Here is a 20,909-nt window from a genome sequence, read left to right as displayed (position 1 = left end):
TTCAAATCAAACAAAAATATAACTCATTTTGTTATTTTCCATAACAGAATCATAACAATAATTGTTGTAATGTTATAATTATGTTTTAAATTGAAACAAATTTTAAACAGTTAATGGCCTAATCCATTGGTGTACTAAATTCACTCGGTCTGAGAATTGTGACACTTAAGCGGGGCACGCTCCCGTATTATCTCCACGTGATTTGGACCCGCTCTAGTGTCAAAATTCTTCGACCGAGTCAGTTTAGTACACCAGTGGATAAGACCATTATGAAGTTTTAAGTTTTACCTCAAATAGGCCTATTCAAATGACATCTCAAATCAGCTGATTGGGAAGCGCTTTGACATTTCTTCTATGAAAATGACAGGCCCGTGTTAGTACCGGTCATCCACCGATGTAAACAAATGCATAGACGGATCTGTCACATGAAAAGGCCTATAGGGTGCCGGTACCAATGGTTGTAATGTACCAGTAGGTTGGACTATGGAATAAAACGAACATTTTTCGATAAAAACGACATGTGTTATTTTTGGTGGATAGATCGTCTCTAGTTTAGTCGATTTACTAAATTTCAGCTTTTTATTTTATCAAAAAGTCATATAAATAATTAAGTTTATGCTAAAAATTTGCTCCCTTGCACCAGTAGTTGCCGTCGTGTTCCAGTAGTGGATCAACAGATGGAAGCAGTTTTTGAAATGGATGTATAAAAATAAAGAAAAGCACTAGAGATAATCTTTATGCTTCATACGAAAGATATTAATTGCTGTTCAGAGGGAAAAATGTTAAACCTATGTAAAAATGTACCATTTTGCTTAAAATTCCTTGTATAATTCCCGAACGTCTACCACTGGAGCACTAGCGCAACTACTGGAACACGTGTACCACAGAGTCTATGAATGGAGAGTTGCGCGAAGAGACTTCTTTGAATGGTTGTTCTTCTTCGTCTTCGAAAACAGCCCCTATCTGTTTTGCTGGTCTGCTCGATAGGTAGACGGTTTGACAGTTCGATAGGTAGATTTGGTATCACTCTTCGCGCAACTCTCCATTCATAAACTCTGGTGTACCAATAGTGGCTCAAGTGATTTTATGTCAAACAAATAGTTTTATCATTCTTTTTATATTTTTCCCATATAGCAGAGGTTGAAAGGGGCCCAGATAGCCGTAGCGGTGCACAATGGTCGGAAAAAAGTGAAGTTTGGCCAAAACTATTTTTATCGCCTTAATCGATGAAATATGTAATCTGAATATGTTATTTGGCGTTTTTGTTGTTTCAGAAGGGATTATTCACAAATTACGTAACTTTGAAAAAAATATTTTTTTTAATTTAAAATTGTTATCAAACCGGGCTGAAAGCACAAATTTTGTTTATATTTGATTGAGTTTGATCAAAATGTGTATGAATAATGGTTAAATAAATTTTAAATAAACTTTGTATGAAAAATATCGTCAAAATATATGTAAAATATTGAATTATTCAAATAGCTCTAACTTGCAAATCAGCAAATTTCTGCAAAAATGTTAAAGGTTTTTTGTTAGATCTAAGGATGCTTTTTGATGTTGCAATATTCGAAATGGCGGCGACATGACGCGACAAGAGTTGTTTTTCATATTCAAAATCACCAAAATTACTAAAATGTAATATTGAATAGTATTAAAACATAAACCAAATATTTTTTTCCATCCTCATGCTCGATAAAAGTGTTGAACCATAAGCTATCAGATAGTGGGTAACTTTGGGGAAATATTGCATTCCTAAACTATAAATTTTGTGCTTTATTTTATTGTTACATTTTTCAATTTCTTGACTTCAGCCTGTTTGCCGTCATAAAAATCATAGAAATTTAAATTTTAGTTCAATTTCAATTAAGGATCATAATAATATAACACATGAGGTATATTTTAAAATGAAAAAAATCATAAAAATCTCAACAAAGTTTTTGGTAGTTTTGGCCGCCCCTTTATATGGAGCCCGACCATTGTGCGGTGAACGCGCAGCTATTCAGCATGACCATGCTGACGGTCGTGGGTTCGAATCCCACTGGTCGAGGATCTTTTCGTAAAGGAAATTTTCTCGATTCCCAGGGCATAGAGTATCTTCGTACCTGCCACACGATATACACATGCAAAAATGGTCAATCGACAAAGAAAGCTCTCAGTTAATAACTGTGGAAGTGCTCATAAGAACACTAATCTACTAATGGCACCGGCACCCTAGATATTATTTTTTCTGCGAATATTACTATGTATTGATTGAGCCCAACTTATACGCTCACATTTTTTCTATACTAGATCCTAAGGTCTTATCGACTTAAAGTCGTGGCAATATTTTGGGATCTACATAATTGTAGTATTATAGATTGAGTCGTAACGAATGAAAAAAAAAGCTCAATCTCTAATATTACATATCTAATACTACTACAAGTTGTGTTATATTTTTTGTTATTTTAACTACTAATCAGCCAAAATGTGACTTTAGTTGAACTTGTAAAAATCCGTCATTGTAATCATCGTCATCATTCTGTTCAAAACTGAAAATTATTGGATTAAAATATGTTCACTGTGCTTCAGTCGGAGAATAGAATTCAATGAACACATTTTCATGTAAAATTTCTTGATTTTGAACGAAAAAGCTGCTCAAATCAAATCAATGACGAATCCTTCCGCATGAAATGACTGAAATTGACTTCAAAAAAGTACCCGTCACTAAAAAGAGACTCACTACCAGCCCTGCTAAAAAGTTTCAAGAGTTAGCCCTGCATTAATTAATGATGGTAGTTGCTTGGATTTCATGAAGCAAAGAAACTCCTTTAAATATCTTTTGAAGAATCTTCGGGCGAATTCCTGGGGGAATTTGTAAAAAAATCCTGGAAGAAATTCTCGGGGGGTGCCTGGAGGATTTCTAGAAAGTATCCCAGAAGAAATCACCAGGATTCAAAATAGTGACTTTAGAGACCATTTTGATTTAAAAAGAGACTCTAAAATCTTCCATTACCCCTTCCATATAAAAAATAGAGGCGTGCATTCAAATACAGTTAACTCTCCCTTACTCGATGTTCTGTATCTCGATATCGAGTTGGAGAACCATAGTAAAAGTTGGTTTTCATGGCTAACTCGATGGCCCCTTGGATCGCAGTTGCACTGGTTTTGTGTTCTGTATCTCGATATCTCCCTAACTCGATGGTCCCTTCAATGTCGAGTTAGAGAGAGTTGACTGTAGTGACCAAATCTCTAAAAAGAGACCTGCTATCAGCCCTGAACTTAGAAGCAAGTCGACTTTTATCACCTCATTCGCAGAATAAGCCTAAACTTGTAGAAACCCGGCCAAATATTCATGAAAATATTGCAGTTCATCACTAAGCTCAAATTTTTCCTGTTTTTATTGTTTTTTTTTTTTCATAATGGCACATTATTCGTTTTCAACTTTCAAGCTTCATATTTATGAAATTATTTATTTCTATGTATTCACATCCAAATGAGTGTTACCATGCCAATGGACACTCCAAACAAAGATCCCCGGAAGATGTCCAACGCATTTCTTCATCCGACATCTGGAGCGTTATCCATCGTTGGCCGTTTTTGCCTTTCCAGGACACCATCCATTTCAGAGAGGATTTAGTTGAGCTACGGCTTTCACGCACAATGTTGATAACTACCCTCAATGAAAAACCATTAAGAAGCACCAGGCAAAGCTTGTGCTCCACCTGCTTGTTTTTGAGGAGGAAATCGTGAATTTCAAGATTGAACAGAAATGTCGCTTTATAAGGTCGACAGTTTTTGGAAATCCTGAAACGAATTCAACGATTCGGCATTAGGATTAGAACAATCATTGTTATAATAAACTTACTTTGAATCAGGTATCTCATAGACATCAAATCGCTTCCGGAGATAGGATTGGCAGAGTTTATGAATGGAGAGTTGCGCGAAGAGTGATACCAAATCTACCTATCGAACTGTCAAACCGTCTACCTATCGAGCAGACCAGCAAAACAGATAGGGGCTGTTTTCGAAGACGAAGAAGAACAACCATTCAAAGAAGTCTCTTCGCGCAACTCTCCATTCATAGACTCTGAGGATTGGTACCGTCTCATATGCATCCACTCCTCATGAGGTATTTCTAAAAGGCCATGGATTGTTGAAATTCTCTCAAATACAAAACTTTTACCACTTAAATACAAAAAAAAAAGTAGATCCGGATCTCTGATGCACAAATCAGAACCTACACGGTGGTTTGCGAGTACCCTTTAATGAGTAAAAAAATACTCATTTTCAAATAGCAGAGAGATCTGTCATAAAAAGGGTAAATTCAAAATTCCAAAACGGGTAAATAAACACCCATTATTATAAAGCCGCTCCAGATTAAAAATGGGTGTTTTTAAACCCATTTATGGGTGAAAAAACAGTTGGCAGTCTTTTCATAGCATGAAGCTGGTGTTGTTCGGTGTAAATTGTTTTGGTTTAATTTCTAGTATTTTTTTTTTGTATACAACATTCAAAGAAGTGGTAAGTTCTGTAGCATTGTCGACATGAATTTGTATTGATTGCAAAACATTTTGATATTTCAGATTTATCTATTGTTCCTGCAGTCCGCAGCTATATCTGGTTGCAGCAAATATCGGCATAGAGGAGCGACAGTTAATGCAGAAACAAAATCAATTAATTATTAAATTGAAAAAGTATGTAAAAAATAAAATTACTACATTAAAAACTATTGTTTTTGATCGTTTCATTTCAAAGATTCCGATTTTGATTTCGGTTAAAATTATTTACTTTCAGAGTAAATTTTTACCCTGTTTTAGCGCAAAAAGGGTAAATTTTTACCCTTTTTGTGCCGCGAGCGAGATTTACAAAAAGGGTAAAAAAATACCCAGCCATTGACAGAAACCGCTTTTACCCTTTAAAGAGTAAACCGTGTTTACTCTTTAAATGTGGAGAGGCACTTCTAGCGGAAATGGGTGAATTTTTACCCATTAAAGGGTATTCGCAAACGACCGTGTAAGATAATCAGAACCACAAACGATGAATCCGTGGGTAATTCGTGATCAAACGTCAACATCCCACCGCAAAATCGCTAGTGTTTAGAGGGTATTTTAACCTCCAAATTTCCAAATAACCTCCAAATCATCACCTCCAAGTTAGTTCTAATACCCTCCGTTATATGAAATATGCTGGCGCGTCGATCGTTGCAAGTTTATCGTTAAACAGTCAATAGGGTCCTAAAGCCCTGTCCCAATTTTAGTGCCAAACGCTTAAGTTTAGGCCAATAACACATGTATACTCAATTTTCTAATGTTTTTCGTTGGTTTGAGTCCAAAAAAACATTTTTTTAGATTTTGTCGCACTCCTTGGCTTAAACTCAAATTTTGGGTGTATTTTGTTTTCCGTGTCCCTTCCGAAATGTCAGATAGGAACAACCCCAGTGGTAAAACTAAAACCCCTGTGGTGTTTTTGTCGACTAAGCGAACGTCAAACATGATCTTAAGTGTCAAGGTTCATTTATGGACCCAATTTTTAAATTAAATTTTAAACATGATATAGCCGTTATTTGAGCGGGAAATATTGCTAAAGTAGTTGCAGTAAGATGCTCTTTCGTGTTATTGAATAAAAACAAGATTTCATTAAAAATTTTAGGACCCAATTGAGCTCTCGCCGAGCGGTGTCACGAATACATGCGCAAATTTGCTGGTTGAAAATACTGCATATGATTTTGCTGGGAACAGCTGATCTTTGTTTATATTTTCAACCAGCAATTTTTAAGTAGTGTTGGTGACATGTAACGTGTATGTACACGAACGCAGAAACCACTATGATAAATAAAAACAAGGATTTTCCTCCTTTTGTTTTCGTTTTTGACAGCTTAGAATTGTTTCGAAAAACTTGCTGATGCGGCAATAGGCCTTTTCATGTGACAGATCCGTCTATGCATTTCTGGACAAACATTTCAAAAGGGCACATCGACGACTGTTGAGCCCAATTCATCTCGATCACGCTCACCAATACCAATATCAGGAAGAGCTAACGCTAATCTTTCTGATAGTGGTGTTAGTTTGCGTGGGCGGGCTAAGAAGGGCTCAACAGCAACGTTTCTAAAAAAAAGGCTCAAGACCTCTTGGGCCCTTTTCAAATGTTTGTCCAGATTTGTTTACATCGGTGGAGGACCGGTGCTAACACGGGCCTGTCATTTTCATAGAAGAACTGTCAAAGTGCTTCCCGATCAGCTGATTTGAGACGTCATGTGAATAGGCCTATACTTTTTCGCATACGAATCGTATTCGATACGAATACGTACGAAAACAAGAATGCCATTTTCGAATACATTCGAATAGGTACATTCGTTCGAAAGACAGATACGGTCGTAAACAAGAATAAGGGTGAATTAGTCCAATAAAAAGTACGACGGTAAAACTTACTGTATATGTTTTTTTCTTGCGGTTGTTCGATCAAATCTAGGACTTGGTCATTTCACTCCGACCTCGCTTCACTTGATATCAGGATTATTCACCCTTATTCTTGTTTACGTTCGAAAAGGATTCTTTCGAAAGTATCGCTAATTCGCATTCCCGTTTTCGTTCGAAGCAAATTCGAACCATTCGATCTTTCGAACATCAATCATTCGTATGTTTGGTCCAGAGTGGATCTATATGACATTTGACAGTAAATTTGACATTCCAATTGGAAAAGTCTCTTTGTTAGTCTCTCGCCAGTTCTGAAAGCAGAAATCAAAAATAATTGGAAAATACTTGCAAATATAGGCAAGAATTTTTTCTCTATTCCTGGTTCATATCTCGTGAGTAATGAGTACATATTATTAGTATATTTTCCCGTAATACTTGCCACTATTCCAGAATAATCATGTCAGGTCACCAATATGTTCCGAATCCGACGAATTTATTCGCGGACGATGACGATGTCGATGATCAGCTATTTCTTCGTAATGCAAGAAGACCAGGAAGTAGTAGTGTAAGCCCATCTGCAGACCATCAAGGAGGATACAAGTTGGATCAGTACCGTACAAATTATTTATCACAAAACTATGAATCAGTTGAGGGAGACAAATTTTGTTCATCCAACAGTGGAAAAGTTCGAGGGGATAATTTAGGGCCAAATTTTACACGCCCGGATGTTCTTGGACCAGAACCTTTTGGTCAATCGGGTGGAAGCTATAGCAATTACGGCAACCAAACAGCAGGAGAATACGTATCGGATTCCTACGGCACAACTGCGTCCGTGGCCACTTCTCCCTATAATACAAAAAACTTTCGACAAGCGCCTGGTTCTGCAATTTATAGCGATTCCGATATAGATGACGAGATAATCCAACAGCAGCAATCGTTTGAGTCTAGAAGAAGAGAACTGGAAGAGAGCACCTTGCTTACGTCTCAGCGGTGCCTAGGAGTATTACGGGAAACCGAACAGGTGGGAATTGCCACGGCCGAAGAATTACATCGCCAGCGTGAGCAGTTGGACAAAACTAAGAAACAATTAGACGAGATCAATAATTCGCTGCGATTCAGTCAAAAACACCTTAATAGTCTTAAAAGTGTTTTCGGAGGACTGAAAAATTATCTTTCTGGAAGAATGAGTCAGGATCAACAGCAAAACAGTTCAACTGGAATGTCTCGAGCCAACCTAACACCATCTCCTCCAGAGGAAGTGTATCCGAACCCGCAGGATTTTCGAATTCCCGATAATTATTGGCCAGATGCAGCCACTCGTAGACCTAATTACAACTCATCGCAGGAAATGACACATACTAATGGTCCAAATGTATCCACCGGAGGATTCAGTCAGCAGTTGGATCAGAACTTGGATGACATGCGGGGCAATTTATCACGTCTCAAAAACCTTGCTTTGGATTTGAATCAAGAGATAGACAGTCAAAATGATCTGATCGATGATATTTCTAATCGGGTTGAAGATGTTGACGTTAAAATCGGCAAACAAAGCAAAGAAATGAATCGGTTATTGCGTAAGTGATTTGTTTAATTTCTTGTGAAGTATGATAAAGAATCTAGAAAATCGTTTAATAATTTACACAGGACCGTATCAAATCCCGCCTTCTACTTTCCGTATTTCGTAAGCACTAAAAACTGTAAATGAATCATTATTTTCTCAAACTTTTTCCAATCTATAGGTAGAAAAAAAGTATTGAAAAACTAAAATCCTCTGAAATATAGCTAGACTTACTCATACTCTAGACTCTGATAAAACGGATAAAACATAGCTACATTGTACATTATTATTTTGACTGTATGGTCATTTAAATCAATATGAAATAACGGCACTTATAAACATTCTCGAAAAGTTTTCATCTTTATTCAGTGGTATAAACAAATACTTGAGATTGAGGATTAAGTATGTAGCTGCATAACACTAGAAGCATAAAATAAATGTTTAAAGGTCGTCATTTTAGTTTTTTTAAAGAACAATAGACCATTTCCGTGAACTTTTTATTTGCTTTCAAGCTTTCTTTCATTTTACTGAAGAAACTTTCTCAAGGAACCCATGTTTTGAAGCCCTTACTTTACTTTTGCTGGCTCTACGTCCTTCAAGACATGACCTGCGCCACAATGTTACGCCAAATAACTCGGTCCATGGCTGCTAACCTCCAATTCCTCGATCGCCCCACACTTCCAAGATCCTGCTCCACTTGGTCAAACCACCTAGCTCGTTGCGCTCCCCTTCGTCTTGCACCGGCCGGATTTGAGTTGAACACCATTTTTGCGGGATTGTTGTCCGGCATTCTCACAACGTGTCCCGCCCATCGTACCCTTCCAGCTTTGGCGACTTTCGTGATACTGGGTTCACCGTAGAGTTGCGCAAGCTCGTGGTTCATTCTTCTTCTCCATACGCCGTTCTCACATACTCCGCCGAAGATCGTCCTAAGCACACGTCGTTCAAAAACTCCTAGCGTTTGCAGGTCCTCTTCGAGCATTGTCGCCCGTAGAGTGTTGGAATAGAGGTAGTGTCGCACCTCAGGTAGAAGAATCGTCGGTTGAGAAGCATACGTCGTCGTAGGTAAAAGTGTGGAAGTTCGTTGAGAGAGGTATGATATTTGTGTAGGATATTGAATTGTAAACCTGGAATGATTAAAGAGAGTTGCAGCTGCTGATTGAGGTATCAGTCAGTTAGCTGCCCAGTTGAAGGAGACATCTACTGTATTGTATTTCTTTATGATTTGCAATCGGATGTGGACGGGCTCGGCTTATTATTATTATTTATCTTTATTAGAGTGGCTTTTCGCCCTTGGCGAGTTCACCACTTAAGACGGGCTCGGCTAGCATCTGCGTGGTCTTAGCGGACTAACCTTTCAACATAGAGGGCTACCGGTCTTAGCGTCTTGTACATTGTTCGGATTGTGGGAGGGATGAAAAACTTCTCTGAAGCGATTTTGGTTATTACGCTCAAAGCTGTAAATATACGTTATATTTTAGTTCTAGCGTAACATTTGAAAAGGGCCTAACTGCAAAATGTAAACAAACTTGATTATTCATTATTCGTATAATTTTTTACGTGAATTACTCCTACATACTCTTACGGGCATGAAAAATGCATTATTAATGGTAATTTTATTCAAATTTAAAAGGGCCTATCTGAAAATGATAAAACTAAGAGGGCCTAACTGGTCATAAAAGGGCCTAACTGAAAATTTCCATCAAAATCAGATTGGCCCTTCCATGCGTTTTAAATTTTCCTCCATATTTTTCAATATTTAGCCATTGTATAGTGTTTCTCTCGAATAATGGAACCTAGTGAAATATTTGAAAAGGGTCTATCAGCATAACGTAAAAATTGAGAAATTCTCGATTGAAGATTCTGTAACATATTGATTGTTACTATTTTAAACTCATTGCTATCTAATAGTTTTAAACTTTTGTTCGACACTCATAGTCTATTACTGGGCCACGTAACGTTTTAAATCTAACATAACATAAAACTAGTAAAAAATGTTGAATTCAAACATCATCGGCAGATAGGCCCTTTTACGAGTCTTCAAACCAGTTAGGCCCTTTCAGTTAGGCCCTTTGATTGAACATGGTTTCAGTTTGGCCCTTTTATAATTTGCTAATTTTATTGATTTTTGAATTGGTTTGCACAAAACTTGAAAAAAATTTAGCGATTATGTGAAAAAACACTATATAATAGCTAAATATTGGAAATTTTCGGTTGAAGATTCAGTACCATATTGATTATTCCTATTTCAAACCCATTCGCTTTTTACTAGTTTCATACTTGGGGAAGATCCAAAAATGACGTCCATCGTTTTTCGGGATTTCTAGAACCTTTCTACCCCCTCTGTCACGCTTTTTCCAATACCCAATCCATGCGCTATCACATTTTCGTACATCCCCCCATTGGAGGAGGCCCCAATTGATGGACTTTTTTTTGGGATAATCCCTTGTGTTTGACACTTATAATGGTCTATTACGTGGCTCACAACGATTTGAATTTCAAATAGCACAACAACTTGTAAAAATAGTTCAATTCAAACATCATCCGCAGATAGGCCCTTTTACGAATTTTCAAACCAGTTAGGCCCTTTTTGAATTTGCTAATTTTATTGATTATTGAAGTGATTTGCATAATTCTTCAACAACATTTAATGATTATGTGAGAAAACAACACAATATCATACAAGCTAAATATTATTGAGATGGACAATCCCGTAGTCCTACGTCATTCGACCTAAGCGGCGAAACCCCTTCGCGCGCATTTTCGTCGTCAGTAGCAACAACAACAACATTAGTTGAAAAACGTTTCTGTGAGAAACACGCGATTTAATAAAAGTTAATTTTCTTTCGCTTTGTAACAACGTTTGTTACTTCTATTTCGAAGATCGAACCATTCCCTCATTAGGTTATGGGTTCCAGTATTCGCGAGTGTCGGAAATTCGGTCGGAAGTAAAAGTTTTGCACGGTACGGAATCATGGAACGAGAGGGCGATCTTGCGCGTGTGCCACTTTTTGATGGCTCAAACTACCCGGCATGGAAGTTTCGAATGCTGGCCTTGCTCGACGAGCACGAGCTGATGGACTGTATCGAACAGGAGGTGGCGGAAGTAGAGGAGCTTGAGATCAAGCAGGAGGACACGGCTGAGGAACGCCAGCAGAAGACGAAAGCGGTGGAGAAAAGGAAAAAGAAGGACAAACGATGCCGATCGTTGTTGATTTCCCGCATCCACGACAGTCAACTCGAGTACATCCACGACAAACCGACCCCAAAAGCGATTTGGCTAGCGCTGCAGCGGATTTTCGAGCGACGGAGCATTGCTAGTCGCTTGCATCTGAAGAAGCAGCTGATTACTCTTCGGCAGGACGGCGCCAGCCTGCAAGAGCACTTCCTCCGGTTCGACCGGATCGTTCGGGAATACAAATCCACCGGTGCTGGTATTGATGATCTCGATATCGTCTGTCATCTGCTGTTGACGCTGGATTCAACTTACGCGACGGTTGTGACAGCCATCGAGACGATGCCGGAAGATGCATTAACGCTGGAGTTCGTGAAGTGTCGATTACTGGACGAAGAAACGAAGCGGAAGAGTGCAGATGTCGAATCCCTTTCGACGAAGCCAGATGCAGCAGCTTTCTCTGGATCGCGAGGCCGAAACTCATCGAAGCAGCAGCAGAAGAAGAAAGTGTGGAAGTGTTTTGGCTGCGGCCAAGAGGGACACAGAGTCGCTGAGTGTCCAGAGAAGAAAAAGAAGAACGACTCGAAGAAGACGAGTGCGCACTACGGTGCAGGCGGAAAAGGTGTGTGTTTCGTCACGGCGGAAACGATTCCGAATAAGAAGAAAAACGTAGTGACGTGGATTATCGATTCCGGCTCATCGGAGCATATCGCGAATGATAGTGAGCTTTTCGATGAGTTGATACCGTTGCAGAAGCCGATGAAAATCGCTGTCGCCAAACAGGGACAGTCGATCGTCGCGAAACATCGCGGCGTGATTCGTTTGTGTTCGGTTGTAAACGGTGAATCGATTCCGATAACATTGCGGGACGTACTTTACATTCCGGAAGCAAGTGTCAATCTCTTGTCGGTGCGTAAAATTGAAATGAACGGACTGAGAATAGTGTTCGCTAGTGGCGCAGTCAGCATCGCACAAGAATCGGGTGTAGTGGCGATTGGGAAACGACGTGGAAAACTGTACGAACTGAGCCTCCACCGAGAAGAGGAGTGTGGGGAAAAATCGTCGCTCTACTCGTGCGGTCGCGTACCCAAAGAGCTGGAACTGTGGCACCGTCGGTACGGCCACTTGAGTGCGAAAAATTTAGAAACTTTAGTGCGAGATAAGATGGTTGTTGGACTTGATGCCGAACTTGGTACGAAAGACAGTGACGAAATAGTTTGTGAGTCATGCATCGCCGGGAAGCAGACTCGAATGCCCTTCTCCGCGCGCGAGGGTAGACGGTCGTCGCGAGTTTTGGAACTAATCCACTCGGACGTGTGCGGCCCTGTATCGCATGTGGGGATCGACGGTGAGACCTACTTCGTCACGTTTATCGACGATTGGAGTCGGTTCACGGTAGTGTATCTGATGAATTCCAAGGACCAGGTCACCAGCAAGTTCAAGGAGTACGAAGCCTACGTGTCGGCGAAGTTCGGAAACAAGATCTCGCGATTCCGCTGTGACAACGGCGGTGAATACAGAGCTGGCGCATTCCGGAAGTTCTGCAAGAAGATGGGAATTCAGATTGAATGGACCGTCCCTTACACTCCGGAACAGAACGGCGTCAGCGAACGGATGAATAGGACGCTAGTCGAGAAGGTGCGTTCCATGCTGGAGGATTCCGGAATTGACAAGAAGTTCTGGGGTCCGGCGATCCAGACTGCGGCGTTTTTGTCAAACCGCAGTCCAGCGAGTGCTCTCGACAGCAAGAAAACCCCGTTCGAAGTATGGGAAGGACGTAAGCCAGATGTGCACAAGCTGCGAGCGTTCGGAGTGGATGTTTATGTGCACATTCCAAAGGAACACCGGAAGAAGCTGGATTCGAAATCATGGCGAGGGGTGTTTATTGGTTATTCCCATAATGGCTACCGCGTATGGGATCCAAGGCGGAAGACCGTTGCAGTCGTGCGTGACGTGATTTTCGTCGAAAGTGGTAGAAGCGATGTTCCCTTGGATCGGGAGAGTGCAGCAAGTCAAGACTACGTTCGTGTGCCGGGAATACCGGAAGAAGCTGACGACGACAACGAAGTAGCTGTGGAAGATGTCATGGATGAAGAAAATTTTGATAGCTGTGTAGAGGAAACCATTCGAGAAGATGGAGGAGAAAGCACAACGGAAAATGATCAGGAGGAATGGCGAGGACAACGTCGTCGAAGCCAGAACTCACGGCGTGCGGAAAGCACTCCGAAAAGTACGCCCCGTCCGCGGCGAGAACGTCAGCCTCCAACGTGGCAACGGGACTTCGAGATGGATTACACCGGATTTGCTCTCAGTGCTACCAGCTTCGTGGAGAATCTTCCGAGTTCGCTGTCGGAAATGAAGAAGCGAGCTGATTGGCCGAAGTGGGAAGTAGCTGTTCGGGAAGAAATGGAAGCCTTGGAGAAAAACAACACCTGGTCGTTGACAAAGATTCCAGAAGGTCGTGTGCCGATTACCTGCAAGTGGGTGTTCCGGCTGAAGCGGGATGAAGACGGCGGCAAGATTCGCTACAAGGCCAGGCTCGTAGCCCGCGGATTCACTCAAAGGTATGGATTCGATTATGCGGAGACTTACTCCCCAGTTGCGAAGTTAGACACACTTCGGACGGTCTTAGCGGTTGCCAACCACGAGAAGATGGCGGTCCATCAGATGGACGTAAAAACCGCCTTCTTAAACGGAAAGATTTCGGAGGAGATATATATGGTCCAGCCAGAAGGATTCGAGAAAGGTAAGGGTCTGGTGTGCCGCTTAAACCGTTCACTGTACGGCCTGAAACAGGCGTCGAGGGCCTGGAACGAGCGGTTCCATGTTTTCGTCGAGAAGCTTGGGTTCAATAGAGGAGCAAGTGATCAGTGCCTTTACGTGAAGCGAACCAAAAACGGTCCACTGTTTCTGATTATCTATGTGGACGATATTTTGATTATCGGTTCACAATTGAAGGTGATCGAGACGGTGAAGAGATCCCTGGCCAGTGAATTTGAGATGAAGGACCTGGGGGAGGTGAAGAGCTTTCTTGGCATGAAAATTGAGCGCGTTGTCGATGAGAGGTACCTGCGGATTAGCCAGCGCACTTTTATGGAAGACCTGTTACGGCGGTTCAATATGCAGGAGTGCAAGCCGATTTTAACACCAATCGAATGTCGTTTGCGGTTGTCGAAAGGAGAAGAGTCCCAACGAACGGAGAAGCCGTATCGCGAGTTGATTGGGTGCCTTATGTACGTCGCCCTGACATCGCGGCCCGATCTGTTTGCGGCTGTCAACTATTTTAGTCAATTCCAGAGCTGCCCAACGGAAGAGCACTGGGTGCACTTGAAGCGAGTGTTGCGGTATATCCGTGGCACGTTGGACCTAGGACTGGAATTTCGAGGAAGCAACGAGGCACCGGTTATGGAAGCATTTTGTGATGCCGACTGGGCAAATGATCCGATAGACCGGCGATCACTCACCGGATATGTGTTCCGGGTTCATGGATGCACGGTTGGTTGGCTTACCAGGAAGCAATCGACTGTGTCCTTGTCATCGACCGAGGCCGAGCTGGTTGCACTTAGCGTGACCGTGTGCCACGGTATCTGGATGAAGCGACTGTTGCAGGATTTGGGCAAAGAGCTCGAAGGACCTGTGACTTACTACGAAGACAATCAGTCAACCATCAGGATAGCAGAGGACGAGAGGGATGCTGGTCGTATGAAGCATGTCGACGTGAAGCACCGTTTCGTGCGAGAGCTGATTCAGCAAGGACAAGTTGCCCTACGCTACAAGTCTACCAATGATCAACTCGCTGATGTCATGACCAAGGGATTGCCAGCAGGAGTGTTCCAGAAACATCGGGCCAGCCTTGGATTGATGGCCTCCGGGAATTGAGCGGGGGTATTGAGATGGACAATCCCGTAGTCCTACGTCATTCGACCTAAGCGGCGAAACCCCTTCGCGCGCATTTTCGTCGTCAGTAGCAACAACAACAACATTAGTTGAAAAACGTTTCTGTGAGAAACACGCGATTTAATAAAAGTTAATTTTCTTTCGCTTTGTAACAACGTTTGTTACTTCTATTTCGAAGATCGAACCATTCCCTCATTAAATATTGGAAACTATTCTATACAAAATCAGCAACATATTGATTATTGATATTTCAATTCCATTCACTTTTTTTACTAGTTTTATACTTGTGTTAGACACTCATTATGGTTTATTACGTGGCCCAGAACGTTAGTAATCTCAAATAGCAAAACGACTCGTGAAAATGGTTGCATTCAAATATCATCAGCAGTTAGGCCCCTTAATGAATCTTCAAACCAGTTAGGCCCTTTCAGTTAGGCCCTTGGATTGGACATGGTTTCAGTTAGGCCCCTCCAGTTAGGCCCTTTTATTTAACATAGTTCCAGTTAGGCCCTCTTGGAATTTGTTAATTTTATTGAATATTGAATAGATTTTCTAAGTTTTAGAACAAAAACAATCGATTATGTGAGAAAATCAACATTGAATATTGAAAATTCTTTATTGAAGATTCAGTACTATATTGATTATTCATATTTCAAACCCTTTCTCCTATTTAATAGTTTTATACTTGTGTTCGACACCAATAATAGTCTACTAGGTGGCCCATAACGATTTAAATCTTAAATAACAAAACAACTCGTGAAAATGGTTGAATTCAAATATCATCGGCAGATAGGCCCTTTTACGAGACTGCAAACCAGTTAGGCCCTTTCAGTTAGGCCCTTTGCTTGAACATGGTTTCAGTTAGGCCCCTCCAGTTAGGCCCTTTTATTAAACTTAGTTCCAGTTAGGCCCTTTTGGAATTTGTTAATTTTATTGATTATTGAAGTGATTTTCAAAGTTTCAGAACAAAATCAATCGATTAGGTATGTGAGAAAATCAACATTGATTAATAAAAATTCTTTATTGAAGATTCAGTACTATATTGATTCCTATTTCAAGCCCATTCTCTTTTTTACTAGTTTTATCATAATCTTAATGCGAAGTTAGTTGAAAAACTGATTTTTTATCCTGAAAAAAAAATCAATTACATTAAAAAAATTGAATAATTTTTATTTGGTAATTTCCAAAAGTCGCGATTTTCACAAAAACAAATTCGTTATAAACTGAGAGCTTTCTTTGACAAGTTGTCATTTTCGCATTCGTATATCGTGTGACAAGTACGAAGGTACTCTATATTCAGGAAAGTAAAGGAATTTTCCATTACGAAAAAACCTGGACCGAGCCATTCTGAAGGTATCTGAATTCTATTCCCACTCAGATACCTTTAGAATGGCTTTGCTTTGTAGCCGCGGACTTAAACTGCTCGGCTGAGGGAGGCCCTCAAGTATAAAACAAGTAAAACAGTGAATGGGTTTGAAATAGATATAATCAATAAAGTACTGAACCTTCAATCGAGAATATCCAACATTTAGCTATTACATTGTTTTTCTCTCGCTTTATTTTATTTAAGTACTATGAAAATCACAATAAGCAATAAAATCAACAAATTCCAAAAGGGCCTAACTGGAACTCTGTTTAATAAAAGGGCCTAACTGGAGGGGCCTAACTGAAACCATGTCCAATCCAAGGGCCTAACTGGTTTGAAGATTCATTAAGGGGCCTAACTGCTGATGATATTTGAATGCAACCATTTTCACGAGTCGTTTTGCTATTTGAGATTACTAACGTTCTGGGCCACGTAATAAACCATAATGAGTGTCTAACACAAGTATAAAACTAGTAAAAAAAGTGAATGGGTTTGAAATATCAATAATCAATATGTTGCTGATTTTGTATAGAATAGTTTCCAATATTTAGCTTGTATGATATTGTGTTGTTTTCTCACATAATCATTAAATGTTGTTGAAGAATTATGCAAATCACTTCAATAATCAATAAAATTAGCAAATTCAAAAAGGGCCTAACTGGTTTGAAAATTCGTAAAAGGGCCTATCTGCGGATGATGTTTGAATTGAACTATTTTTACAAGTTATTGTGCTATTTGAAATTCAAATCGTTGTGAGCCACGTAATAGACCATTATAAGTGTCGAACACAAGGGATTATCCCAAAAAAAAGTCCATCAATTGGGGCCTCCTCCAATGGGGGGATGTACGAAAATGTGATAGTGCATGGATTGGGTATTGGAAAAAGCGTGACAGAGGGGGTAGAAAGGTTCTAGAAATCCCGAAAAACGATGGACGTCATTTTTGGATCTTCCCCAAGTATGAAACTAGTAAAAAGCGAATGGGTTTGAAATAGGAATAATCAATATGGTACTGAATCTTCAACCGAAAATTTCCAATATTTAGCTATTATATAGTGTTTTTTCACATAATCGCTAAATTTTTTTCAAGATTTGTGCAAACCAATTCAAAAATCAATAAAATTAGCAAATTATAAAAGGGCCAAACTGAAACCATGTTCAATCAAAGGGCCTAACTGAAAGGGCCTAACTGGTTTGAAGATTCATAGAAGGGCCTATCTGCCGATGATGTTTGAATTCAACAATTTTTACGAGTTGTTGTGTTATTTGAGATTAGAAACATAATGGGCCACGCAACAGACTTTAATGGGTGTCGAACACAGGTATGAAACTAGTAAAAATGCGAATGGGTTTAAAATAGGAATTATAAATATGGTACGGAATCTTCAATTGAGAATTTCTCAATGTTTACGTTTTGCAGATAGGCCCTTTTCAAATGTTACGCTAGAGTTCAGTGTTTGTATAAGGTTAGGTATAATCATGTTTCTTACATTAATGTTTCCCCATGGTCCCCATCTGTCTGAGCTTTCGCAGTATCAAGCTGTCGAGGGATTCACCACCGGACAGTCTATTCTCGCTGATCCGAACATACATGGTACACTTAGTACGGAAGTGAAGTTTACCAGACCGCAAGGTCTTGTGGAGTCCATAGTAAGCACGACTTCCGGCAATGATACGTCTTCGAATTTCTCTGCTGCAGTTGTTATCCGACGTTATCAATGATCCGAGGTAGACATGTTTTGAAGCCCCTAACTATTCAAAAACTGGGGCCATGCTCGTTCACCCCACGGTTCCCTACACGCTTAGAATTTATCACAGATTTCTGTGAAATTTCACCGAATTCTCGGCAGCAGATATCGGTGAACTGTTCGGTGATTTTTACTTCACCGAACGATCTGTAAATCTCATCTGTCAAAAGTACCGTAATCCGGGGGCAAATTGATCACTGGAGTGATTTTGATCAAGTCGGTACCAAATAGTATTTCTTGTCAAGGATGCTACTTCGTTGGAATCACAGATATTCATTTTTTTCTAGTTTATAGATGTCTAATTATGATTTTAAACTATTTTATTTTTATTATGGTCATAGAAATATTCAGAGTTTTTTGAAGGTGTTAGCAATAGGGGAAGACGGGGTAAGAGCGCCCGCCGGGGTAAGACGGACCACCTTCAGTTTGGCATGAAAATGGCAGTTTTCTTAAAAGTTCACCAAGCACTTCCCATAAACACAAGATTTTTGACATTAGGAACCATTTACAGACAAAGCGCGTTATAACGACATCGCAAGGGACCGTCGCAATAGAGAAAAGTCGTTATAGAGAACAGATATAACATTGAAATATTTTGCATGGGACTGAAAATGTCGCTATAGAGAGCTTTTGTCGTTATAAAAGTTGTCGTTATAACGAGCTTCGACTGTAGGTTGATATTTACATTAAAATTTTCATAACAAATATCAAAAACAAAGTTTCTGTTCGTCAATATTGAATTTGATCTAAATTGAGCAGATGTTCACTTAAGGATTTCGGAAGGGATTTTTTTTGTAAAAATATAACAAATTACCCGTCCATGCTTGAACGGAAATGTGAAATATGCTTCAGTGAAGTGAAATATGAATTGTAAATCTTTAGCTTTGAAATAAGGCCAAAGTTGTAAAAATTGCGCAAGCGGAGTAAAACCGACCACTATGAATGGGGTAAGACCGCCACCCCTAATTTATACCAAATAAAATGGTCTAAACCATTTTAAAAGTTGTAATTACGTTGTACGTTACTATTCAAGTAAAATTAAATCAATTTTGTAAAAATACAAGCCAAATCCGCATATTTTTCCAAAATATGGATGTTTAAAGGTGATGATAAGTATATATCTAAGATTTTTTGAATTAATAAACCCTAAACATAATTCAATATTCACGTTCCTCAATGTAGAATCCATTAAACATTATACTTTTTAATATCACAAGGAACTGATATTTTTTTTGCAAAATTGTGCACGAAAATCGTGGTGTCCGCTTTTACCCCGTGGGTGGGGCGGTTTTACCCCGTCGCTAAAAATAATCGTGATAAGACATCACTTTTTTAAGCTTCAAGAAATAAATATTTTATTACAAATACAACATCTGTGATATTTTTTTTATCATGCCCAAGGCTTCAAAAAACGATATGCTGCGTCGAAAAAAAGATTTGTTGGTTCTTGATTTTGACATATGAATTCAATTGCTTAGGCGGGCGGTCTTACCCCGTCTTCCCCTACTGTTGGAAATGTCGGTACTAAACAATCTGCTGGTGCTAAGCCTGCATGCAAACTTTGACTGTTAAAAGGGTTGTGTAAGCTTCAGAGCGAACTGCTGAACTCTTTTTTGAAATCGTATAACATAACAAGAATAGTTTTTACTCATAAAACCGTTTATTGTTGGATAACGTGCTTATTTCATGGGAAATTGCATACATTTAGGCGTATTACGCAGATTTACAATGTTTAATTTTGCTACAAAATGATATACACGAGATCCCTCCCCTTGGTTATGCGACCTTGCCGCGATGGGAGGGCATAATCCATTAGCCCATATGATGGAAACCAAAGGCGTAACCTGTAGTGGTGGTATCACATTTTGGCATTTTTTGCTTAAAGCCGTGTCACAATTCATATGGCATAGACGCAATAATATCTCGGATGTGATCCAACGGACATTCTTGCGTCATTGATAGAATTGATGCCCATTTCAAATAATTAATACATTCGAAGTGGACATTAATACTATTGGTGATGATCAGTTTGCCTTTTGCTAACCAGAATGATCCGTAGCCACTCTTACTATTAGCTAGCGAGAAACATCGTTATCATGTACGACGTAGGGAATATTACCTTTGAGGAAAATTGACTAGTAGATTCACTGCCCATAAAAGCATAACTGTCCCATATGGAATTAGTAGGCATTGAGAAAATAGCGCTCAAGTTTCAAGTTTGTCTTCTTATACAAATGTTTATAATTTTTTAATACATTTCTGCATGCTATAATTCATTTAGCATCACCGCATAGATAACTCAATTTGCTTCAATTGATCAGCAAAAAATATAAACATGAACACAATTCTCATTTTGCAGCTGTTATTCGGGTTGAAAGTTCATATAGAGACTGTTATGCCTTTATTTTTCAAATATGGGACTGGCACCAACTTAATATTTTTCCACAACATTTTCAAAACAAAGTATGTTATTTTTTATATGCACAATAAAGTTTATATCAAAACATGAATGTTGCCGATGGCAAAAGGTGTTAGTTCGGAAATCCATATGGGACAGTTATGCTTTTATGGGCAGTTCACTGAGTACAAATAAGTGCGACAATCTTATTTTAATATGGTTTTACATTGCCGTAATAAGAAATACCTCTTTTGTAACAACGGTATAATAACTAAATCCAGCTTCATTTTCGCAAAATTTACAAGTAGAAAGTAGGCGTTTGGTTGTGGAAGCATGCATGTGCCACCGTTAAAAGTGAAATCTTATAGGAGACTGT

General features: G+C 39.6%; 1 protein-coding gene and 2 long non-coding RNA genes across 4 annotated transcripts; 1 reads left to right on the top strand and 2 right to left on the bottom strand.

The window, feature by feature from the left end:
• Positions 1-3,354: 3,354 nt before the first annotated feature.
• On the bottom strand, positions 3,355-5,048 carry LOC110680366. Of its 2 annotated transcripts, XR_002502847.1 has the most exons (3): positions 5,009-5,048; positions 3,845-4,216; positions 3,355-3,783 (listed from the first exon to the last, which is right to left on the bottom strand). It is a non-coding gene; the product is annotated as an uncharacterized LOC110680366 (long non-coding RNA). The 2 variants fall into 2 exon arrangements; XR_002502846.1 differs by lacking the exon at positions 5,009-5,048 and having other exon boundaries at positions 3,845-4,635.
• Positions 5,049-6,319: 1,271 nt separating this feature from the next.
• Positions 6,320-8,404, top strand: LOC5571751 (synaptosomal-associated protein 29). Its single transcript, XM_021856174.1, has 2 exons — positions 6,320-6,784; positions 6,843-8,404. Exon 2 carries the CDS (start codon positions 6,850-6,852, stop codon positions 7,972-7,974), a length of 1,125 nt encoding a protein of 374 aa, XP_021711866.1. The 5' UTR covers positions 6,320-6,784; positions 6,843-6,849; the 3' UTR covers positions 7,975-8,404.
• Positions 8,405-8,916: 512 nt separating this feature from the next.
• Positions 8,917-18,480, bottom strand: LOC110680368. Its single transcript, XR_002502849.1, has 3 exons — positions 17,878-18,480; positions 9,305-9,407; positions 8,917-9,077 (listed from the first exon to the last, which is right to left on the bottom strand). It is a non-coding gene; the product is annotated as an uncharacterized LOC110680368 (long non-coding RNA).
• Positions 18,481-20,909: the final 2,429 nt, after the last annotated feature.

The sequence above is a fragment of the Aedes aegypti genome, unplaced genomic scaffold (assembly GCF_002204515.2).
Source record: "Aedes aegypti strain LVP_AGWG unplaced genomic scaffold, AaegL5.0 Primary Assembly AGWG_AaegL5_hic_scaff_1233_PBJ_arrow, whole genome shotgun sequence".
In the NCBI taxonomy this organism is placed as follows: domain Eukaryota; kingdom Metazoa; phylum Arthropoda; class Insecta; order Diptera; family Culicidae; genus Aedes; species Aedes aegypti.
The sequence above is the reverse complement of the archived record's forward strand: the minus strand, read 5'-3'. Positions and strand labels throughout refer to the sequence as shown.

Bases quoted from the DNA above. Each gene is read 5' to 3' on its own strand.
- LOC5571751 (XM_021856174.1), top strand. From the start codon at position 6,850: ATGTCAGGTCACCAATATGTTCCGAATCCGACGAATTTATTCGCGGAC.